The sequence below is a fragment of the Nerophis lumbriciformis genome, linkage group LG32, assembly GCF_033978685.3.
Source record: "Nerophis lumbriciformis linkage group LG32, RoL_Nlum_v2.1, whole genome shotgun sequence".
In the NCBI taxonomy this organism is placed as follows: Eukaryota; Metazoa; Chordata; class Actinopteri; order Syngnathiformes; family Syngnathidae; genus Nerophis; species Nerophis lumbriciformis.
In genome coordinates, this window is record NC_084579.2 from 3,729,637 (window position 1) to 3,751,083 (window position 21,447).

Below are 21,447 nucleotides of genomic sequence, written 5' to 3' on the forward strand. Positions count from 1 at the left end.
TTCATCCGCAACCGCATCAGAAAGTCGTCAACCATCCGCAATCCACCCGATCTAACATTTGATCAGAACCGCACCCGCCCGCACCCGCCCGTTGTTGTATATCTAATATAGACGATGCAAGGCATTAGTGAGGTTATAAAGCTTTTGCCTGTTAAAGAAAGGAGACTGATCCAATGCAGCACAGACATTCGCGTGCCACGCTGTCACGACCCAGACGCACACCAGTGCGCAATCATATGGGAGCCGCGCTGAGCGCACCTCCAAGCGCGTCTCGCTGCCGGCGACGGCCGGGTATGGGCCCGACGCTCCAGCGCCATCCATTTTCAGGGCTAGTTGATTCGGCAGGTGGGTTGTTACACACTCCTTAGGGGGTTCCAACTTCCATGGCCACCGTCCTAGCTGCTGTCTATATCAACCAGGGTGAGCCCCACCCCTTTCGTGAGCGCACTGCGCGCGGAGTGACCCCTGTTACGCGCCCCCGGCAACAGGGGTGGCGGGCAGGTAAGCTGCGCGGGCGGAGCGCGCGGAGTGACCCCTGTTACGAGCCCCCGGCCACGGGGGTGGCGGGCCGGTAAGCTGCTTACCTGCTGCGCGTGACGCCGGCCGCGGCGAAGGCGGACGAGGCGGGGTGTCGGTGCGGTGGGCGCGGTGGTGACCCTGGACGTGCGTCGGGCCCTTCTCGCGGATCGCCTCAGCTACGGCTCCCGGTGGGGCCCTCTCGGGGGAAGGGGCCTCGGTCCCAGACCCCGGCGAGGCGTCCCTTCTCCGCTCCGTAAAAGTGTCCATCTCTTTTTTTTCTTTTCTTCTGTTGTGGCATATGCTGCAGGTGCCTGCTCGTTTTTCGTATGTGGGTAACAACATTTAACTATGTATATATATTTACCAATTGGTTTAACTGCCACCCGCCTGAATCTATTTAAAATATAATTTTTTTTTATTTCAACCGCCCGACCCGACCCGACCCGGCCCGACCCGACCCGACCCGACCCGACCCGCGGATAAAATCTAATTTTTTAAAATTTCATCCGCCTGATCCGCGGATAATCCGCGGACTCCGCGGTTGTGCCCGCAAACCGCGCATCTCTAGTATGTACCTTTCAGCATTAATGGTGCCTTCACAGATGTGTAAGTTACCCATGTCTTGGGCACTAATACACCCCCATACCATCACACATGCTGCCTTTTACACTTTGCGCCTAGAACAGTCCGGATGGTTCTTATCCTCTTTGGTCCGGAGGACACGACGTCCACAGCTTCCAAAAACAATTTGAAATGTGGACTCGTCAGACCACAGAACACTTTTAGAACCTTTATTTAACCAGATAAGAAACCCATTGAGATCAAGATCTCTTCCACAAGGGTGACTTGGCCAAGAGGTCAACAGCACATTTCAAAAAAAGTAATATGTTAAGATATACATTTTAAAATGCATAAAAGAGAACTGTACGACAATAAAGATTTACACCTTTTAAAAACACGGGCACTGTGCAAACGTTTCTGGGTGTTGTTGATAAATGGCTTTGGCTTTGCACAGTAGGATAGGATAGTGTTGCGTTTTGGACCAGTTGTTCCTCCCAGGGAATTCAAGTCACAATTCGCTCCCAAGCTCTTTCCGACACTTAAAGCTGAGTTGAAAAACCACCAGAGACAGAATAGGTATTTTGTTGTATATTCTCAAAGCTTTGCCAATATACATTGATTGAGACCAGTCTAACCCTAGAACATTCTATTGCGCCTCCCAAAAATGGTCTGTCTTCCCGATCCCACCACCCTCTCTCTCTCGTCCCATCTCTATAGACAAAACAAAATGCTAGTCAAAACACATTCCAAAGAACTCAAGGTTAACACACACAGTATACTTGCTGACAGAGCATCAAGAGAAGAAATGGAAAACACGAGCTGTTTTCAAATATGACTAAGAAATGAAAGAAGTACAACTTAAATTCGGATATATGTAAATATCTGCCTCCGACAATAGGATAGGACTTTATTGTCATCGCACAAGTACAACGAAACTATTTTTTCAGCACAAACCCGTTCAAGATGAGACAAACAAACAGTGTACAGGGTTACAGAACAGGAACCCCGTAAAAGATAGGAAAAAGGTCAAACGCTTGGGAAGAAGATGAGTAAAAATATACAATCTAGACTAGACTCCTAAGGGGGCCTAGTCTGGAGTGGGGAAAAACCTCCATGCCATGCACACAAAAACACTTTACATTTAATCACGACAACTCGCAACAGAGGGACCCTGGAGGTCGACTGCTGCTATGATGCGCTGCCATCCGACCATCACCCCGAGGGGAAACAAGCGGTGGTGAAGGCGTGGGGTGGAGGAGGTGTGTGTGTGTGTACGTGCCCATTGTCTTGGGTGTGCTGATGTAATGTTCATAGTAGAGTTTTAACTTGCACTTACAGATGTAGCGACCAACTGTAGCTACTGACAGTGGTTTTCTAAAGTGTTCCTGAGCCAATGTGGTGATATCCTTTACACGCCGATGTCGCTTTTTGATGCTGTACCGCCTGAGGGATGGAAGGTCTGTAATATCATGGCTTACGTGCAGTGATTTCTCCAGATCCTCTGAACCTTTTGAGGATATTACGCAGAGTAGATGGTGAAATCCCTAAATTCCTTGCAATAGCTGGTTGAGAAATGTTGTTCTTAAACAATTTGCTCACGCATTTGTTGACAAAGTGGTGACCCTCGCCCCCGTCCTTGTTTGTGAATGACCGAGCATTTCATGGAAGCTGCTTTTATACCCAATCATGGCGCCCACCTGTTCCCAATTAGCCTGTTCACCTGTGGGATGTTGGAATAATTCTTTGTAAGTTATCACAAAAGAAACGTTGTATTACATTGTGTTCCCGATAAGAAGACGAAGGCGGTCTTTCGAGGCCTAACAAGAGGAAGAAGGCTCGTGAAACTCCACCGTGATTTCAACACGGACAGATGGCAGGATCTGCTCAACTTCCAGAGGAACTCTCTTTGAAGTGTTAAACGAACTCTCTTTGAAGTATTCCACAAACTCTCTTCCAGCTATTTGGTAACCGAGGTCAACGCTATTTACGACCCGCTGCCCTCTTGAAGTCGCTGTGGTCAGGAGACGGGAGGGGTTAGCCATTGTCCTCCAACACTTGCCCCAGCTGGATCCAGGAAAGAGCCCAAGCCCGAGACACCCTCTTCTTGGTCTTCAATGTGACCGAAAACAATGACTGTTTTACATGCTTCCCATTCCTGCTGAGACATGTGTTGGTGTGTGAACATTGAACACCTGAATAAAAGAGGAGACGAAAACCTTCTTCGTCAGAGCGTGGTGCAGGACTGTACAGAGAGTGCAGTGGCCATGTCTCTCCTCAATATTGAGTCCAAATTGAATTCTGTCTCTGTTTGATTCCTTGCCTTTTGTCTTGTTTAATAGATGTCCTCAGTGTTTGAACGTGACAGGGATGTTCCAAATAAGTCTTTTGATGAACTTTCTCAGTCTTTTTTGCCACTTGTGCCAACAAAATGCATCAAAATGGATGGATTCAAACATTTGTGTGTTGTCCTGGGCAGATGAGCGACATGGACAGCAGCTCGTCAGCCTCCCACACGGAGGAGGAGGAGGAGGAGGAGGAAGAGTCGGAGGAGTCGGGGGGTGAGGAGGACAAAGAGATGAAGATCAAAGACCGCGAGGGTCCCGCCCCCAGCCTGTCCAGCTTGTCGTCCACGGTGCGGGCCGTCATCCGCATCAAGCAGAAGTACCAGGCCTTGAAGAAACGGCGCCAGGAGATGGCGCTGGTCCTGGGGGGCCACGGGGGCCTGGCCGGGGCCCCGTGCCGCAGCAGCCCCAAAATCTTCACCTTTGACGCCACGACAGCGTCCAGCCACTCGTCGCTGTCCTCGTCCACGTGTCCGCCGCGCAAGAAGAGGAAGAGGAAAAGGCGGGTGTTGTACCCCAACAGGAGGCGCCGGCGAGCGCCCAAAGGGGAGCACAGCCCGGCGGAGTATTGTCTCTACCTGCTCAGCGCCATCGTCTTCCTCCAGGTCAGTCCCATGCACGTAGCGCCAAAGAGGTGATTGGTGATTGGATGCTCGGGAAGCACATGGTCAAGGAGCGGCGACCTTTTGGGGACTCACTGAAGCCTCGTGTGGCACGATGTGGCATTACATGTCGGTGTGGTTAGGCCTATTTATTTTTTTTATTTTTTTTTACAAAAAATTGCTGAAAAATACAATATAAATATGCAGGAATATGCGCCCGAATGCAGCTGAGATAGGCTCCAGCTTGTCCCCGGAAGGGACGGATGGATGGATGAGCTTAAATAAATAATAATATAACTTGTCATTATTTACTATGATTAGAAATCATTTGAAAACCCTAATTATCCAATCTAGTGTTGCCCCGATACCAATATTTTGGTACCGATACCGGTACCAAAATGTATTTCGATACTTTTCGATTCTTTTCGAAATAAAGGGGACCACAAAAAATGTCATTATTGGCTTTATTTTAATAAAAAAAATTTAGGGTACATGAAACATATGTTTGTTATTGCAATTTAGTCCTTAAATAAAATAGTGAACATACTAGACAACTTGTGTTTTAGTAGTAAGTAAACAAACAAAGACTCCTAATTAGTCGCATGCAGTAACATATTGTGTCATTTATACACCTATTATTTTGTACACATTATGAGGGACAAACTGTAAAAATGGATTATTAATCTACTTGTTCATTTACTGTTAATACATACTTGCCAACCTTGAGACCTCCGATTTCGGGAGGTGGGGGTGGGGGGTGGGGGCGTGGTCGGGGGTGGGGTGGGGGGCGTGGTTAAGATATATATATATATATATAAAAATACTTGACTTTCAGTGAATTCTAGCTATATATATTTTTTTTTTATTACATATATATATATATATAATACATTATTATTTATTCATATATATATATATATATATATATATATAAATAAATAAAAGAAATACTTGAATTTCAGTGTTCATTTATTTACACATAAACACACACTTAACACTCATCTACTCATTGTTGAGTTAAGGGTTGAATTGTTCATCCTTGTTCTATTCTCTGTCACTATTTCAGAACACACACATCATACAAATATACATTATAAAATCAATAAGAAAACGGGAGCTCTAATTTGGGAGTCTGAATTAGGATCAGAAGTTCCTATATAAACATTGCGCACTCACGTCGCCATTTTGTATTGATTACTGCAGCTGTGCACTGGATTCATTCACAAATACAAACTACAACTCACAAACACTTTAGAGTTAGGCTCCACCATCAGAATGTGTACTTAAACTTATAAAGATCACATGGATATTATTCAGTGAGTTGATTCACCAAAACTAACCTGTTATACAGGAGGAAAAAGCACACACGACGTTTCAATTGTTCACAGACTGGTCGCGCTCATCAGAATGACAAGACACTTCCGGTCTGCAGGTGATAGCATTCAATTGGGAAGAAACGCCCTACTGCCCCCTACTGACCAATGTGAATACTGATAAATGTGGAATGACAGCTCCAAAAACGAATTCAAACCACAAAATAAAATAAATAAATCAACACAAAAATGTGACACATTATGGGTGGGTCACATATGCATGTACAGTAGATGGCAGTATTGTCCTGTTTAAAAGTGTCGAAATTCAGGCGGAGCTGGAGGCCAGGCCCCCTCCAGGTCCGCCTGAATTTCGGGAGATTTTCGGGAGAAAATTTGTCCCGGGAGGTTTTCGGGAGAGGCGCTGAATTTCGGGAGTCTCCCGGAAAATCCGGGAGGGTTGGCAAGTATGTGTTAATATCTGCTTACTTTCTGTTTCAACATGTTCTATCTACACTTCTGTTAAAATGTAATAATCACTTATTCTTCTCTGCTTTGATATTTCACATCAGTTTTGGATGATACCACACATTTAGGTATCAATCCGATACCAAGTAGTTACAGGATCATACATTGGTCATATTCAAAGTCCTCATGTGTCCAGGGACGTATTTACTGACTTTATAAACATATGAATGTTTTAAAAAAAAGGAAAAATATTTTGTGACGATAAAAAATATCAATTTAATAATACTAGTATCGACTAGATACGCTCTTGTACTTGGTATCATTACAGTGGATGTCAGGTGTAGATCCACCCATGGCGTTTGTTTACATTGTGACAGTGGTGAGCTATTGTATCCTCCTACGGTGTGTAGTGAAGCATGTTTAACTATTCCTCGTCCTCCAGTGATAATAATACTTGTTAGAAACTTACTTTATTTGTTGCCATGGAGACGAGGATTAGTGATTTAGAAGTCGCTAAAACACTGCCGATTGCGGATGGATGTTAGCTGCTAGCTAACTAGCCATGTCTTAAAGCAGCTCTTCCTGATGGTGTTTCAGTGTTATAACTTCACCTTTATCTTTACTTTTTAAGCCAAAATGCGTCCAATCTCCCTTTTCTGTCTCCACACTGTGTCTGCTTGTAAGTACTCTGTGTGTGTGCGCTGCCGAACATGCTCCTCTGCTAGTAAAACCAGCAATGTCACAACGTGACGACGACGCGCCGTCATGCCTGTAAAAAAAAAAAAAAAATGGCAAACAGGTACTTTTCAAACAGGGTATAGTACCGTTTTTCATTTATTAGTACCGCGATACTCTACTAGTACCGGCATACCGTACAAGCCTTGTAGGGGATACATAATATTTATAATCATTGACATCGCTAATAACACGGAAATGCTGCCGCTGACTGAACAAGGCACGGAGCTCTCTATCTCTGAAATATTTAGTATCCCTTACCGGAGTTCCTCCGCCCCCCATGCGCGCTCCGGTGGTAGGGGATACAAAATATTCCAGGGGTACAGAATTTGGCAGGACACCGGAGCGTGGCATCATAACATTATCTGATTCATTTGTACTATAAAACTCATATTAATAATGTCTATACAGTGTTTCCCACAGGACAGGCATCTATTTGTGGTGGTGTGGTCGGGGGTCGGGGGGTGGCGGCGGCAGCGGCGATGACCAAGAAGAACGCGGAGTTGGAATATAATTACAACATTTTATATACATATTTATATACAGATTTGAACAATTAGTGATTCACTGAAATATATTTATTAATTGTGGTTCTTACAAAAAATATATCTTATAAAATATAAACACAGTCAGTCAACCTCCTCCTCCTCCTCCTCCTGCTGCTGAACAGGTTGCGCCTGTGGTCCGGACTGTAGGCCTACCTCCTCTCCAAGTCCAGCCCTTTTCGGCCGTTGAAAACATTTTTCTATACTCATCTGTGTGAAGGAGTGAACATCCAACATTAGAATTTATTACTAACGAGCAGAAGCGCTCTATGTACAGTGCCGTCTAACCAGCAGCTCAACACATGCAGGGTTCAACGTTAAGGTTTTTTTCTACTTGCCCGATTTCTCAAATCTACTTGCCCCAATATTTTTACTTGTCCTGCCTAGGTTTTTTTCTGGCTGTGTAGTGCTCATGGCTTATATCTTACTAAAATTCTTCCCGTTGACTATTTACAACACTACACAGTATTTATTATTATTATTATTCTCTATAATTACATTTAAATGGCATTGCATACATGTAAAATTAAATGCTATTTCACATTATTTGACCAGTAGCAGTTACACTCATCTGAACAGGTCAGCCACCTGTTTAAAGCCCGATCACAGTTGAAATCTTGAAATGAAGGGCCTTTAATGGCCAAAACATTAACCTGGACAACATTTTAACAGGTGGTTGGATCAGATTTTATTCTTTTCATTGCATTCACATGCTGCAGTGGACAGTGGACATTTTAGCTTCAGTATTAATGTAGTATCTGAAGCACCGTCTGCACGTGTGTTTATTGACAACAGGGTTATAACCTGGACACGTTAGCTCGTCGGTAGGGTAACACGTGACTTTTACTACGTTCGTCTGCCCCGGCCCACGAGTCAAACAGCGGCGGTGTTAATGAAGCAGCGGATTAACGTTAAATATATGACGAGCCGCGAGCGATGCAGCTATAACATATCTACCATAACCTATATTACCCTCGTATTTTGATCCCGTTTCGTCCGTCCGTCCGTCCCTCTTCTTCTTCTTCTTCTTCTGGCCCACCAGGTGAATTAAGTGCTATTGGCGGAGTTACAATGCATAGTAGGCTACCGCCACCTACTGCACCGGAGTTGTAACTACAAGGTACATTCACAGACAAGAGTCCCATTGCTTTTATGAGCGGTCGAGCGAGTCAAAAGCCGAAAAATCCATTTGTGGCGGACGTAATTCTTTCGTGGCGGGCCGCCACAAATAAATGAATGTGTAGGAAACACTGCTATAATATTCCAGTACAGGTGTGCTACTTAAACCTAATTGATGTAGTTTAACAGGCTTAGTGTTATTTTAGAGTCATGTTTTGGGGGCTTTGAAGACCAGATGCACTGACAGACTCATCACCAAAAAGGTTGTTTTTTTTAATCTTCACTTGTATCGTTTTCTCCATAAATAGCAGGTTATTGTGGTAGTCCATAACACGCATCCCCACGGGCCAGGTGTGGCCTGTAATTTGACACCTGTGCTCTAAATGCATTAAATGACCTCTGCAGTAATAACAGGAAACTAACAATATTGCTTTTCAACCATTCTGATTTCTCCAGTATTTGCTGTGTCATTCTAATACGATCACAACAAGTTGGAAGCACAGACAACATCTTTGGTGGACATCCAGCCTCGGGTTTCCACTTTAACCTTCTGTGTTTTCATGTCAGCTGTGCAAGTTTCTTTACACTCTGTAACTTTTCCCTGTTGGCAAGTTGCCTGCTGACTTTTCCCTGCAACAACAACACTGGCCTGATGTGTTTGGACCACTCATGATGGAAGTGTGATGATAATCTCTCATTTACCAACAAGAATTGGTGCTATAGAGATGTTGAAGTGTGATAATAATCTCCTATCGTCTCTTATTTACCAACAAAAATGTGCGCTATAGAGATGTTGAAGTGTGATAATAACCTCTCATTATCTATCATTTACCAACAAACATTTGCGCTATAGAGATGTTGAAGTGTGATGATAATCTCTCATAGTCTCTCATTTACCAACAAAAATTAGCACTGAAGAGATGTTGAAGTGTGATGATAATCTCTCATCGTTTCTTATTTATCAACAAGAATTAGCACTATAGAGATGTTGAAGTGTGATAATAAACTCTCATTATCTATCATTTACCAACTAAAATTAGCGCTATAGAGATGTTGAAGTTTGATGATAATCTCTCATAGTCTCTCATTTACCAACAAAAATTAGCACTGAAGAGATGTTGAAGTGTGATGATAATCTCTCATCGTTTCTTATTTATCAACAAGAATTAGCACTATAGAGATGTTGAAGTGTGATAATAAACTCTCATTATCTATCATTTACCAACTAAAATTTGCGCTATAGAGATGTTGAAGTTTGATGATAATCTCTCATAAACTCTCATTTACCAACAAAAATTAGCACTATAGAGATGTTGAAGTGTGATAATAATCTCCTATCGTCTCTTATTTACCAACAAAAATGTGCGCTATAGAGATGTTGAAGTGTGATAATAACCTCTCATTATCTATCATTTACCAACAAAAATTTGCGCTATAGAGATGTTGAAGTGTGATAATAACCTCTCATTATCTATCATTTACCAACAAAAATTTGCGCTATAGAGATGTTGAAGTGTGATGATCATAATCTCTCATAGTCTCTCATTTACCAACAAGAATTAGCACTATAGAGATGTTGAAGTGTGATAATATTCTCTCATTATCTGTCATTACACCAACAAAAATGAGCATTATAGAGATGTTGAAGTGTGATGATAATCTCTCATAGTCTCTCATTTACCAACAAGAATTAGTGCTATAGAGATGTTGAAGTGTGATGATAATCTCTCATAGTCCCTCATTTACCAACAAGAATTAGTGCTATAGAGATGTTGAAGTGTGATGATAATCTCTCATTACACCAACAAGAATTAGTGCTATAGAGATGTTGAAGTGTGATAATAATCTCCTATCGTCTCTTATTTACCAACAAAAATGTGCGCTATAGAGATGTTGAAGTGTGATAATAATCTCTCAGTATCGCTCATTTACCAACAAAAACTTGCATTATAGAGATGTTGAAGTGTGATGATAATCTCCCATCGTCTCTTATTTTCCATCAAAAAATTGCGCTATAGAGATGTTGAAGTGTGATAATAATCTCTCATTATCTATCATTTACCAACAAAAATTTGCGCTATAGAGATGTTGAAGTGTGATGATAATCTCTCATCGTCTCTTATTTATCAACAAAAATGAGCGCTATAGAGATGTTGAAGTGTGATAATAACCTCTCATTATCTATCATTTACCAACAAAAATTTGCGCTATAGAGATGTTGAAGTGTGATGATAATCTCTCATAGTCTCTCATTTACCAACAAAAATGAGCACTATAGAGATATTGAAGTGTGATAATATTCACTCATTATCTATCATTTACACCAACAAAAATTAGCTTTATAGACATGTTGAAGTGTGATGATAATCTCTCATAGTCTCTCATTTAACAACAAGAATGAGCACTATAGAGATGTTGAAGTGTGATGATAATCTCTCATTACACCAACAAGAATTAGCACTGAAGAGATGTTGAAGTGTGATAATAATCTCTCATTATCTCTCATTTACCAACAAAAACTTGCATTATAGAGATGTTGAAGTGTGATGATAATCTCTCATTACACCAACAAGAATTAGTGCTATAGAGATGTTGAAGTGTGATAATAATTTCTCATTATCTCTCATTTACCAACAAAAACTTGCATTATAGAGATGTTGAAGTGTGATGATAATTTCTCATTACACCAACAAGAATTAGTGCTATAGAGATGTTGAAGTGTGATAATAATTTCTCATTATCTCTCATTTACCAACAAAAACTTGCATTATAGAGATGTTGAAGTGTGATGATAATCCCTCATTTACCAACAAAAACGTGCATTATAGAGATGTTGAAGTGTGATGATAATCTCTCATTTACCAACAAAAACTTGCATTATAGAGATGTTGAAGTGTGATGATAATCTCTCATTTACCAACAAGAATTAGCACTATAGAGATGTTGAAGTGTGATGATAATCTCTCATTACACCAACAAGAATTAGTGCTATAGAGATGTTGAAGTGTGATAATAATCTCTCATTATCTCTCATTTACCAACAAAAACCTGCATTATAGAGATGTTGAAGTGTGATGATAATCTCTCATTACACCAACAAGAATTAGTGCTATAGAGATGTTGAAGTGTGATAATAATCTCTCATTATCTCTCATTTACCAACAAAAACCTGCATTATAGAGATGTTGAAGTGTGATGATAATCTCTCATTACACCAACAAGAATTAGTGCTATAGAGATGTTGAAGTGTGATAATAATCTCTCATTATCTCTCATTTACCAACAAAAACCTGCATTATAGAGATGTTGAAGTGTGATGATAATCTCTCATTACACCAACAAGAATTAGTGCTATAGAGATGTTGAAGTGTGATAATAATCTCTCATTATCTATCATTTACCAACAAAAACTTGCATTATAGAGATGTTGAAGTGTGATGATAATCTCCCATCGTCTCTTATTTTCCATCAAAAAATTGCGCTATAGAGATGTTGAAGTGTGATGATAATCTCTCATTATCCATCATTTACCAACAAAAATTTGCGCTATAGAGATGTTGAAGTGTGATGATAATCTCTCATAGTCTCTCATTTACCAACAAAAATTAGCACTATAGAGATGTTGAAGTGTGATAATATTCACTCATTATCTATCATTACACAAACAAAAACTAGTATTATAGAGATGTTGAAGTCTGATGATAATCTCCTATCGTCTCTTATTTACCAACAAAAATGTGCGCTATAGAGATGTTGAAGTGTGATAATAACCTCTCATTATCTATCATTTACCAACAAAAATGTGCGCTATAGAGATGTTGAAGTGTGATGATAATCTCTCATAGTCTCTCATTTACCAACAAAAATTAGCACTATAGAGATGTTGAAGTGTGATAATAATCTCCTATCGTCTCTTATTTACCAACAAAAATGTGCGCTATAGAGATGTTGAAGTGTGATAATAACCTCTCATTATCTATCATTTACCAACAAAAATGTGCGCTATAGTGATGTTGAAGTGTGATGATAATCTCTCATAGTCTCTCATTTACCAACAAAAATTAGCACTATAGAGATGTTGAAGTGTGATAATATTCACTCATTATCTATCATTACACAAACAAAAATTTGCATTATAGAGATGTTGAAGTGTGATGATAATCTCTCATAGTCTCTCATTTACCAACAAAAATTAGCACTATAGAGATGTTGAAGTGTGATAATATTCTCTCATTATCCATCATTACACCAACAAAAATTAGCATTATAGACATGTTGAAGTGTGATGATAATCTCTCATCGTCTCTTATTTATCAACAAAAATTAGCGCTATAGAGATGTTGAAGTGTGATGATAATCTCTCATTATCTATCATTTACCAACAAAAACCTGCATTATAGAGATGTTGAAGTGTGATGATAATCTCTCATTACACCAACAAGAATTAGTGCTATAGAGATGTTGAAGTGTGATAATAATCTCTCATTATCTCTCATTTACCAACAAAAACTTGCATTATAGAGATGTTGAAGTGTGATGATAATCTCTCATTATCTCTCATTTACCAACAAAAACTTGCATTATAGAGATGTTGAAGTGTGATGATAATCTCTCATTATCTCTCATTTACCAACATCTATAGAGATGTTGAAGTGTGATGATAATCTCTCATTACACCAACAAGAATTAGTGCTATAGAGATGTTGAAGTGTGATGATAATCTCTCATAGTCTCTCATTTACCAACAAAAATTAGCACTATAGAGATGTTGAAGTGTGATAATATTCTCTCATTATCTATCATTACACCAACAAAAATTAGCATTATAGAGATGTTGAAGTGTGATGATCATAATCTCTCATTAAATCTCTCATATACCAACAAGAATTAGCACTATAGAGATGTTGAAGTGTGATGATAATCTCTCATTACACCAACAAGAATTAGTGCTATAGAGATGTTGAAGTGTGATAATAATCTCTCAATATCTCTCATTTACCAACAAAAACGTGCATTATAGAGATGTTGAAGTGTGATGATAATCTCTCATTATCTCTCATTTACCAACATCTATAGAGATGTTGAAGTGTGATAATATTCTCTCATTATCTCTCATTACACCAACAAAAATTAGCATTATAGAGATGTTGAAGTGTGATGATAATCTCTCATAGTCTCTCATTTACCAACAAGAATTAGCACTATAGAGACGTTGAAGTGTGATAATAATCTCTCATTACACCAACAAGAATTAGTGCTATAGAGATGTTGAAGTGTGATAATAATCTCTCATTATCTCTCATTTACCAACAAAAACTTGCATTATAGAGATGTTGAAGTGTGACGATAATCTCTCATTATCTCTCATTTACCAACAAAAACTTGCATTATAGAGATGTTGAAGAGTGATGATAATCTCTCATTATCTCTCATTTACCAACATGTATAGAGATGTTGAAGTGTGATAATAATCTCTCATTATCTATCATTTACCAACAATAATTAGATCTATAGAGATGTTGAAGTGTGATGATAATCTCTCATTATCTCTCATTTACCAACAAAAACTTGCATTATAGAGATGTTGAAGAGTGATGATAATCTCTCATTATCTCTCATTTACCAACATCTATAGAGATGTTGAAGTGTGATGATAATCTCTCATTTACCAACATGTATAGAGATGTTGAAGTGTGATAATTATCTGGCACTAAGGTGTTGTTTGTTCAGGTGTACAACGCCATCGAGAACCTGGACGACCACGTGCTGCGATACGACCTGGAGGGTCTGGAGAAGACCCTGAGGAGGGAGGTGTTTGGCCAGCAGGGTGCGGTGGAGGGTCTGCTGTCCCACCTGAGGGACTACCTGTCCACGTACGTGCACAACCGGCCGCTGGTGCTGTCCCTGCACGGGCCGGTGGGCGTGGGCAAGAGCCACCTGGGGCGCCTCCTGGCGGGACACTTCCGCTCGGTGGTGGGCGAGTCCCTGGTCCTGCAGTACTACGTGCTGCACCGCTGCCCCCAGGAGGCCCACGCCCCGCGGTGCGCCCGAGACCTGCGCGCCCTCATCTCCGCCATGGTGGAGCGGGCGGAGGAGGAGGAGAAGATCCCGCTGCTGGTGTTCGACGAGGCGGAGCACATGCACCAAGACCTCCTGGACGCGCTGCACGGCCTGGTGGCGTCCAAGCAGCCCAACCAGTTCCTCAACGCCGTCTACGTCTTCCTCAGCAACCTGGGCCACCGCGACATCACCAAGCACGTGCTGCACAACGTCTCCGCGGCGACGGGAGGAGGCGGTCGCCGCGGAGACCCGCTCGGCGAGCTGACGCCGGCGCTGCGGGGGTCTCTGGAGAGGCGCCACGCGCTGTGGACACAGGCGGACATCCTGCCGCTGGGCCTGCTGGAGAAGAGTCACGTGATGCAGTGCTTCCTGGAGGAGATGACCCGCGAGGGATTCTACCCCGACCGGCCCCACGTGGAGACGCTGGCCGGCCAGGTGGAGTACTATCCCGCCGCGGGGGGCTGGGAGTATTCCGTGACGGGCTGCAAGCAGGTGGTGGCCAAGGTCAACCTGCTGTGAAGATGGACGCCATAACACAAATGACTCCAGGAAGAACTTTCCAGTAAGTTCTTCTTCTGGCCAATAGACAACCACACTGTCACACATTTATCAGGGAACTAAGTGAAGGACACAACTTTTAACAGTCAGAAGGTTAGTTTGATAGCTACATGGCTAATATGCTAGCTTTTGGATTGATTGATTGAGACTTTTCTTAGTAGATTGCACAGTGAAGTACAGATTCACAAAAAGTGACCACTAAATGGTAACACCCCAATAAGTTTTTCACACTTGTTTAAATCCACGTTAATCTAGGCTGACCATATTCTGAAATCCCAAAAAGAGGACACAAATATGCATGTCAAGGTCACCTGACTTCCTGTTGTCGTCTCTTAAAGGGTCTCGTTAGAGTCTTTAACTCAGTTTAAACAAAGTTTAACTCAGTTTGAACCAAGTTTAACTCAGTTTAAACAAAGTTTAACTCAGTTTGAAACAAAGCTTAACTCAGTTTGAACCAAAGTTTAACTCAGTTTAAACAAAGTTTAACTCAGTTTAAACAAAGTTTAACTCAGTTTGAACCAAAGGTTAACTCAGTTTGAACCAAAGTTTAACTCAGCTTAAACAAAGTTTAACTCATTTTAAACAAATTTAACTCAGTTTAAACAAAGTTTAACTCAGTTTAAACAAAGTTTAACTCAGTTTAAACAAAGTTTAACTCAGTGTGAACCAAAGGTTAACTCAGTTTGAAACACAGTTTAACTCAGCTTAAACAAAGTTTAACTCATTTTAAACAAATTTAACTCAGTTTAAACAAAGTTTAACTCAGTTTGAAACAAAGTTTAACTCAGTTTAAACAAAGTTTAACTCAGTTTAAACAAAGTTTAACTCAGTTTAAACAAAGTTTAACTCAGTTTGAACCAAAGTTCAACTCAGTTTAAACAAAGTTTAACTCAGTTTGAAACAAAGTTTAACTCAGTTTGAACCAAAGTTTAACTCAGTTTGAACCAAAGTTTAACTCAGTTTGAACCAAAGTTTAACTCAGTTTAAACAAAGTTTAACTCAGTTTGAAACAAAGTTGAACTCAGTTTAAACCAAAGTTTAACTCAGTTTGAACCAAAGTTTAACTCAGTTTGAACCATAGTTTAACTCAGTTTAAACAAAGTTTAACTCAGTTTGAAACAAAGTTTAACTCAGTTTGAAACAAAGGTTAACTCAGTTTGAAACAAAGTTTAACTCAGTTTGAACCAAAGTTTAACTCAGTTTGAACCAAAGTTTAACTCAGTTTAAACAAAGCTTAACTCAGTGTGAACCAAAGTTTAACTCAGTTTGAAACAAAGTTTAACTCAGTTTAAACAAAGCTTAACTCAGTGTGAACCAAAGTTTAACTCAGTTTGAAACAAAGTTTAAATAAGTTTGAACCAAATGTTAACTCAGCCCGCAAAAGAGGACATGAGGAAAAGAGGACGTATGGTCAGTCTAGTTCATCAATTCATGGTAGATGAATAGTATGAATGGTAGCTAATAGCTAATATGCTAGCTGGTGACTAATATTTTAATAATGATTACATCTCTACCATTAAAGAAGTTAAACAACAATTAATAATGTTTTCAGAAACAATAAAATCAATCAATCAATCAATCAATGTATTTATATAGCCCTAAATCACAAGTGTCTCAAAGGGCTGCACAAGCCACAACGACATCCTCGGTACAGAGCCCACATAAGGGCAAGGAAAAACTCACCCCAGTGGGACGTCGATGTGAATGTGACTTTGTTATTGTTAGAATAATTATGTGTAAGTTATCACACAACTCTTATGCTTAAAGGCCGTTGCTATAGTTATTAGCTATTGTACTTTTCTATCTGTACAAGGACAAAACTTGTTATCAGTCACGGCATATGAGGGGTTGCCTCGCCACAGATATTTTGTTTGTCTTAGCCCACTAACAGCCAAGGACCTCAACGAAGATAAGACAGCGCGCAGACGAAGCAGACAAGGCCCCAGCACATTCCGTCACGTATTGTGCGTACTGGAAGCTGCTTTACACGAAATGTGTGGCCACTCCTTTTAGACGCGACCTCAGTGACGTAACCAGGGACCTCCCAAATAAATAGAGGCGCACGTGGGACTGTTACCTTAGAGCGTAGGTTGGTTCTGTAACTAGAGTACAGCCCAAAACGTCTCTCCTCATTGAGCTAAATTGAACTCTGTCTCTGCATGATTCCTTGCTTCTTGTCTGTTTAATAGATGTCATCAGTGTTTGAACATGACAGATATATTCTTTATATTAATATTAATTATAGCTGAATGCCATTTTTTGAAAATGAAAGGGCCAGACTGATTGTTGTCACTTCAAATTGGATATATTCATACCTGCCAACTACTCCGGTTTTCCCGTAATTGGTACGGTTTTCATCAACCTATTCCGGGTTACGGTTGCAGTGATAAAAAATACGGTTTTTCATTAATTAAAAAAAAAATTTTTTTTTAAAGTTTTATTCACGAAATCGCGTAACAACAATGACAATCGACACTGCTTCCCGTAACTTCCTATCGAGCCATTCCGAATGCCATGCGCGAGGCTATTTATAGCACCGCTGCCAAGCACGAGGCACCTGTTGCCCATTGTTTCCAAACGAGCGAACGATCATGGAATCAGCCGGAGAAAAATGGCAAACGAGTCTTAAACCGAAAAGAAAACCGCAGTCATTCCGTGAAGAATATCCAAAAGCCTATCCGGGAATAATTATCCGTTCCAAAAAGGGTGAAAACTACGCGAATTGCACCTTGTGCAGACAAGATTTTTCGATCGGACACGGAGGAATTAGCGATGTAAAAGACCACGTTGGGACAAAAAAACACAAGTCTAATGCCGTTGCTAGCGATACAAGTGGAAAACTTTCAACGTTTTTCGTCGCCCAAACAGATTCTTTGGATGTGATAAATGCCGAAGTTTTATTTACGGAGGCAATAATTGAGCAAACAAAAAGGTAATGACACCAATGTTATCTATTGGAATTGTTTAGTACTGTTAAAAGTGTTTATACTATTTATGCTTTCAAGTCCAAGTTGAAGAAATCTTGTTAAATGTTGACAGCATAACTACCAAAATACAGAAGTATGTCCTTAATATTTTTGCAGTGCTATTTCTGTTGAAAAGTTCAAATGATTACATTAGAGATGTGATGTGCCACTTTTCAAGTGTCTGATGGCTTCAATTAATTTTCATGAATTTTTCATATTTTGAATTCTTTTTGAAAGGCTTACAAAAAAACTACATTTGAATTGTAATTCCATGCTATTGACAGGACTATTAATTTTAATGAAGTTAGCTTACCATGTTTACAGTATGATAATTGTGATAGAAATGTGAATTTTAGGCACAGAATATTTTTTTACAATTGAACAAGGCAGTAGATTATACAAGCTTGGACAGAAAGTTAATAATGACACCATTTTTTTTTTTTAATGGAATTGTTTAGTACTGTTTTACCATTTGTTTACTGTAAAAAGTGTTTATACTTTCAATTAACAAATTGAAGTCTTGACAGGATAACTGGCATTAACTGTCAAAATAATGTCAAACTATTGAAGTTAGCTTACAGAATAAACATGTCAATCAACCCATATGATTTTTGCTGTAATATTTTTGTTTTGAAAAGTCACTGTGACTGATAGAAAAGTGATGGTTTTAGCAACATTTTAACCTGTCTGAATGCTAATAATCATTTTGCGTCGGGGGGCGAAGCCTGAACCCCCCACCAGGACTTTGTCCTGGACCTACCGGGGCCTGCGGCCCCTGGACCCTGGCTACTAGGTTTTTCTGATTTCAAAAGTTGGCAGGTATGACATTGTATTCCCCTCCCCACACCCCTCCCCACACCCACACCCAGACACACACAGAGCTCGCCTCCGGCTTGTGACACAAGAACATTCAGAAGGACGACACTGCAGCGCTCCAATAAAACACACTCAGATCTTCTGTTCCTAGCCGCTACTACATAAAAAAGGACGTAAAATAACGCAGTAACGCATCATGTAGTAACCGTAACTGAGTTACTGAATATAAAAAAATAACGCGTTAGATTACTAGTTACCGCCGAAACTAACGGCGTTACTGTAACGCGTTACTTTGAAGCGCGTTAGTCCCAACACTGCCAGTACGAGTATAGTACTGCGGTACTAATTAATCAAAAACGGTACTTTACTCTATGTTTGAAAAGTACCGGTTTCCGGGCATGACATTGCAGGTTTTACAAGCAGAAGAGCATGTTCGGCAGCGCACAATCGCGGAGTACTTACAAGCAGACGCAGTGTGTAGACAGAAAAGGGAGAACGGACGCATTTTGGCCTAAAAACTGACGATAAAGGTGAAGTTATAACACTGAAACACCCTCAGGAAGAGCTGCTTTAAGACATGGATAGCTAGCTAGCAGCTAACATCCATCCGCAGTAGACAGTGTTTTAGGTACTTCTAAATCACAAATCCTGGCCTCCATGGCGACAAATAAAGTACGTTTATTACAGGTAACATTATCACTGTGTTTATACTTTCAATTAACAAATTGAAGTCTTGTGAAAGGTTGACAGGATAACCGGCATTAACTGTCAAAATAATTTCAAACTATTGAAGTTAGCTTACAGAATAAACATGTCAATCAACCCATATAATTTTGGCTGTAATATTTTTGTTTTGAAAAGTCACTGTGACTGATAGAAAAGTGATGGTTTTAGCAACATTTTAACCTGTCTGAATGCTAATAATCATTTTGCGTCGGGGGGGCGAAGCCTGAACCCCCCACCAGGACTTTGTCCTGGACCTACCGGGGCCTGTGGACCCTGGCTACTAGGTTTTTCTGATTTCAAAAGTTGGCAGGTATGCATATGAGTTGGGAAATTGTGTTAGATGTAAATATAAACGCAATACAATGAATTGCAGATCATTTTCAAGCCATATTCAGTTGAATATGCTACAAAGACAACATATTTGATGTTCAAACTCACAAAACATTTTTTTTTTTGCAAATAATCATTAACTTTAGAATTTGATGCCAGCAACACGTGACAAAGAAGTTGGGAAAGGTGGCAATAAATACTAAGAAAGTTGAGGAATGCTCATCAAAGACTTATTTGGAACATCTCACAGGTGTGCAGGCTAATTGGGAACAGGTGGGTGCCATGATTGGGTATAAAAACAGCTTCCTAAAAAATGCTCAGTCTTTCACAAGAAAGGATGGGGCGAGGTACACCCCTTTGTCCACAACTGCGTGAGCAAATAGTCAAACAGTTTAAGAACAACGTTTCTCAAAGTGCAATTGCAAGAAATTTAGGGATTTCAACATCTACGCTCTGTAATATCATCAAAAGGTTCAGAGAATCTGGAGAAATCACTCCACGTAAGCGGCATGGCCGGAAGCCAAAATTGAATGATCGTGACCTTGGATCCCTCAGACGGCACTGTATCAAAAACCGACATCAATCTCTAAAGGATATCACCACATGGGCTCAAGAACACTTCAGAAAACCACTGTCAGTAACTACAGTTGGTCGCTACATCTGTTAAGTGCAAGTTAAAGCTCTACTATGCAAAGCGAAAGCCATTTATCAACAACATCCAGAAACGCCGCCGGCTTCTCTGGGCCCGAGATCATCTGTAGTAGTCGCCTGGACTACTGCAATGCACTTTATGCTGGCATTAGCCAAAAAGCTCTCTCCCGGTTGCAGTTAGTCCAGAATGCGGCAGCACGACTTTTAACAGGGGCCAGGAGACGCCAGCATATAACCCCAATCCTTGAGAGTTTGCACTGGCTCCCTGTTCATTTTAGAATTGATTTTAAAACCTTGCTGTTTGTTTTTAAAGCTTTACATGGACTGGCACCTCAGTATATCTCGGACCTCATCCAAACTTACAATCCTGCGCGCGCTCTGAGGTCCGAGAGCCAGCTCCAGCTCGTGGTGTCCAAGACGAGACTTAAAACCAGGGGAGGCAGGGCCTTCTCTGTGGTCGGCCCTAAGCTCTGGAACACTCTGCCCCTCCATATTCGAACTGCTCCCACAGTGGAGTGTTTTAAGTCTCGTCTTAAGACCCACTTTTATTCTCTGGCTTTTAACACTACGTGAGTTGTGTGGTCCTTTGTTGTCCTCTGTGTTTTTAACATTTTGCTTTTTGCTTTCTATTTACTGTTTTAATTGGTTTTACCCTTTGAAATTGTTTTTAATCACATTTATTTTATATTGTTTTTAATTGTGTTTAATATTGTTGTGCAGCACTTTGGAAACATTTTGTTGTTTAAATGTGCTATATAAATAAAGTGGATTGGATTGGATCTAAGATGGACTCATGCAAAGTGGAAAAGTGTTCTGATGAGTCCACATTTCAAATTGTTTTTAGAAATATTCGACATCGTGTCATCCGGACCAAAGGGGAAGCGAACCATCCAGACTGTCATCGCATACCTGCCAACTTTTGAAATCAGAAAAACCTAGTAGCCAGGGTCCAGGGGCCACAGGCCCTGGTAGGTCCAGGACAAAGTCCTGGTGGGGGGTTCAGGCTTCGCCCCCCGACGCAAAATGATTGATTGCATTCAGACAGGTTAAAATGTTGCTAAAACCATCACTTTTCTATCAGTCACAGTGACTTTTCAAAACAAAAATATTACAGCAAAAATCATATGGGTTGATTGACA

At 40.5% G+C, this 21,447-nt stretch overlaps 1 protein-coding gene across 1 annotated transcript in view; it reads left to right on the forward strand.

Annotated features, from left to right (window-relative positions):
- Positions 1-15,337, forward strand: part of tor4aa (torsin family 4, member Aa) — a 34,026-nt gene extending 18,689 nt beyond the window's left edge. Inside the window, exons 2-3 of the mRNA XM_061926906.1 lie at positions 3,557-4,027; positions 13,932-15,337. Of these exons, the coding sequence (XP_061782890.1) occupies positions 3,557-4,027; positions 13,932-14,780 (1,320 nt within the window). The 3' untranslated portion in view covers positions 14,781-15,337. The remainder of the gene's footprint in view (positions 1-3,556; positions 4,028-13,931) is intronic.
- The last annotated feature ends 6,110 nt before the right edge of the window (positions 15,338-21,447 follow it).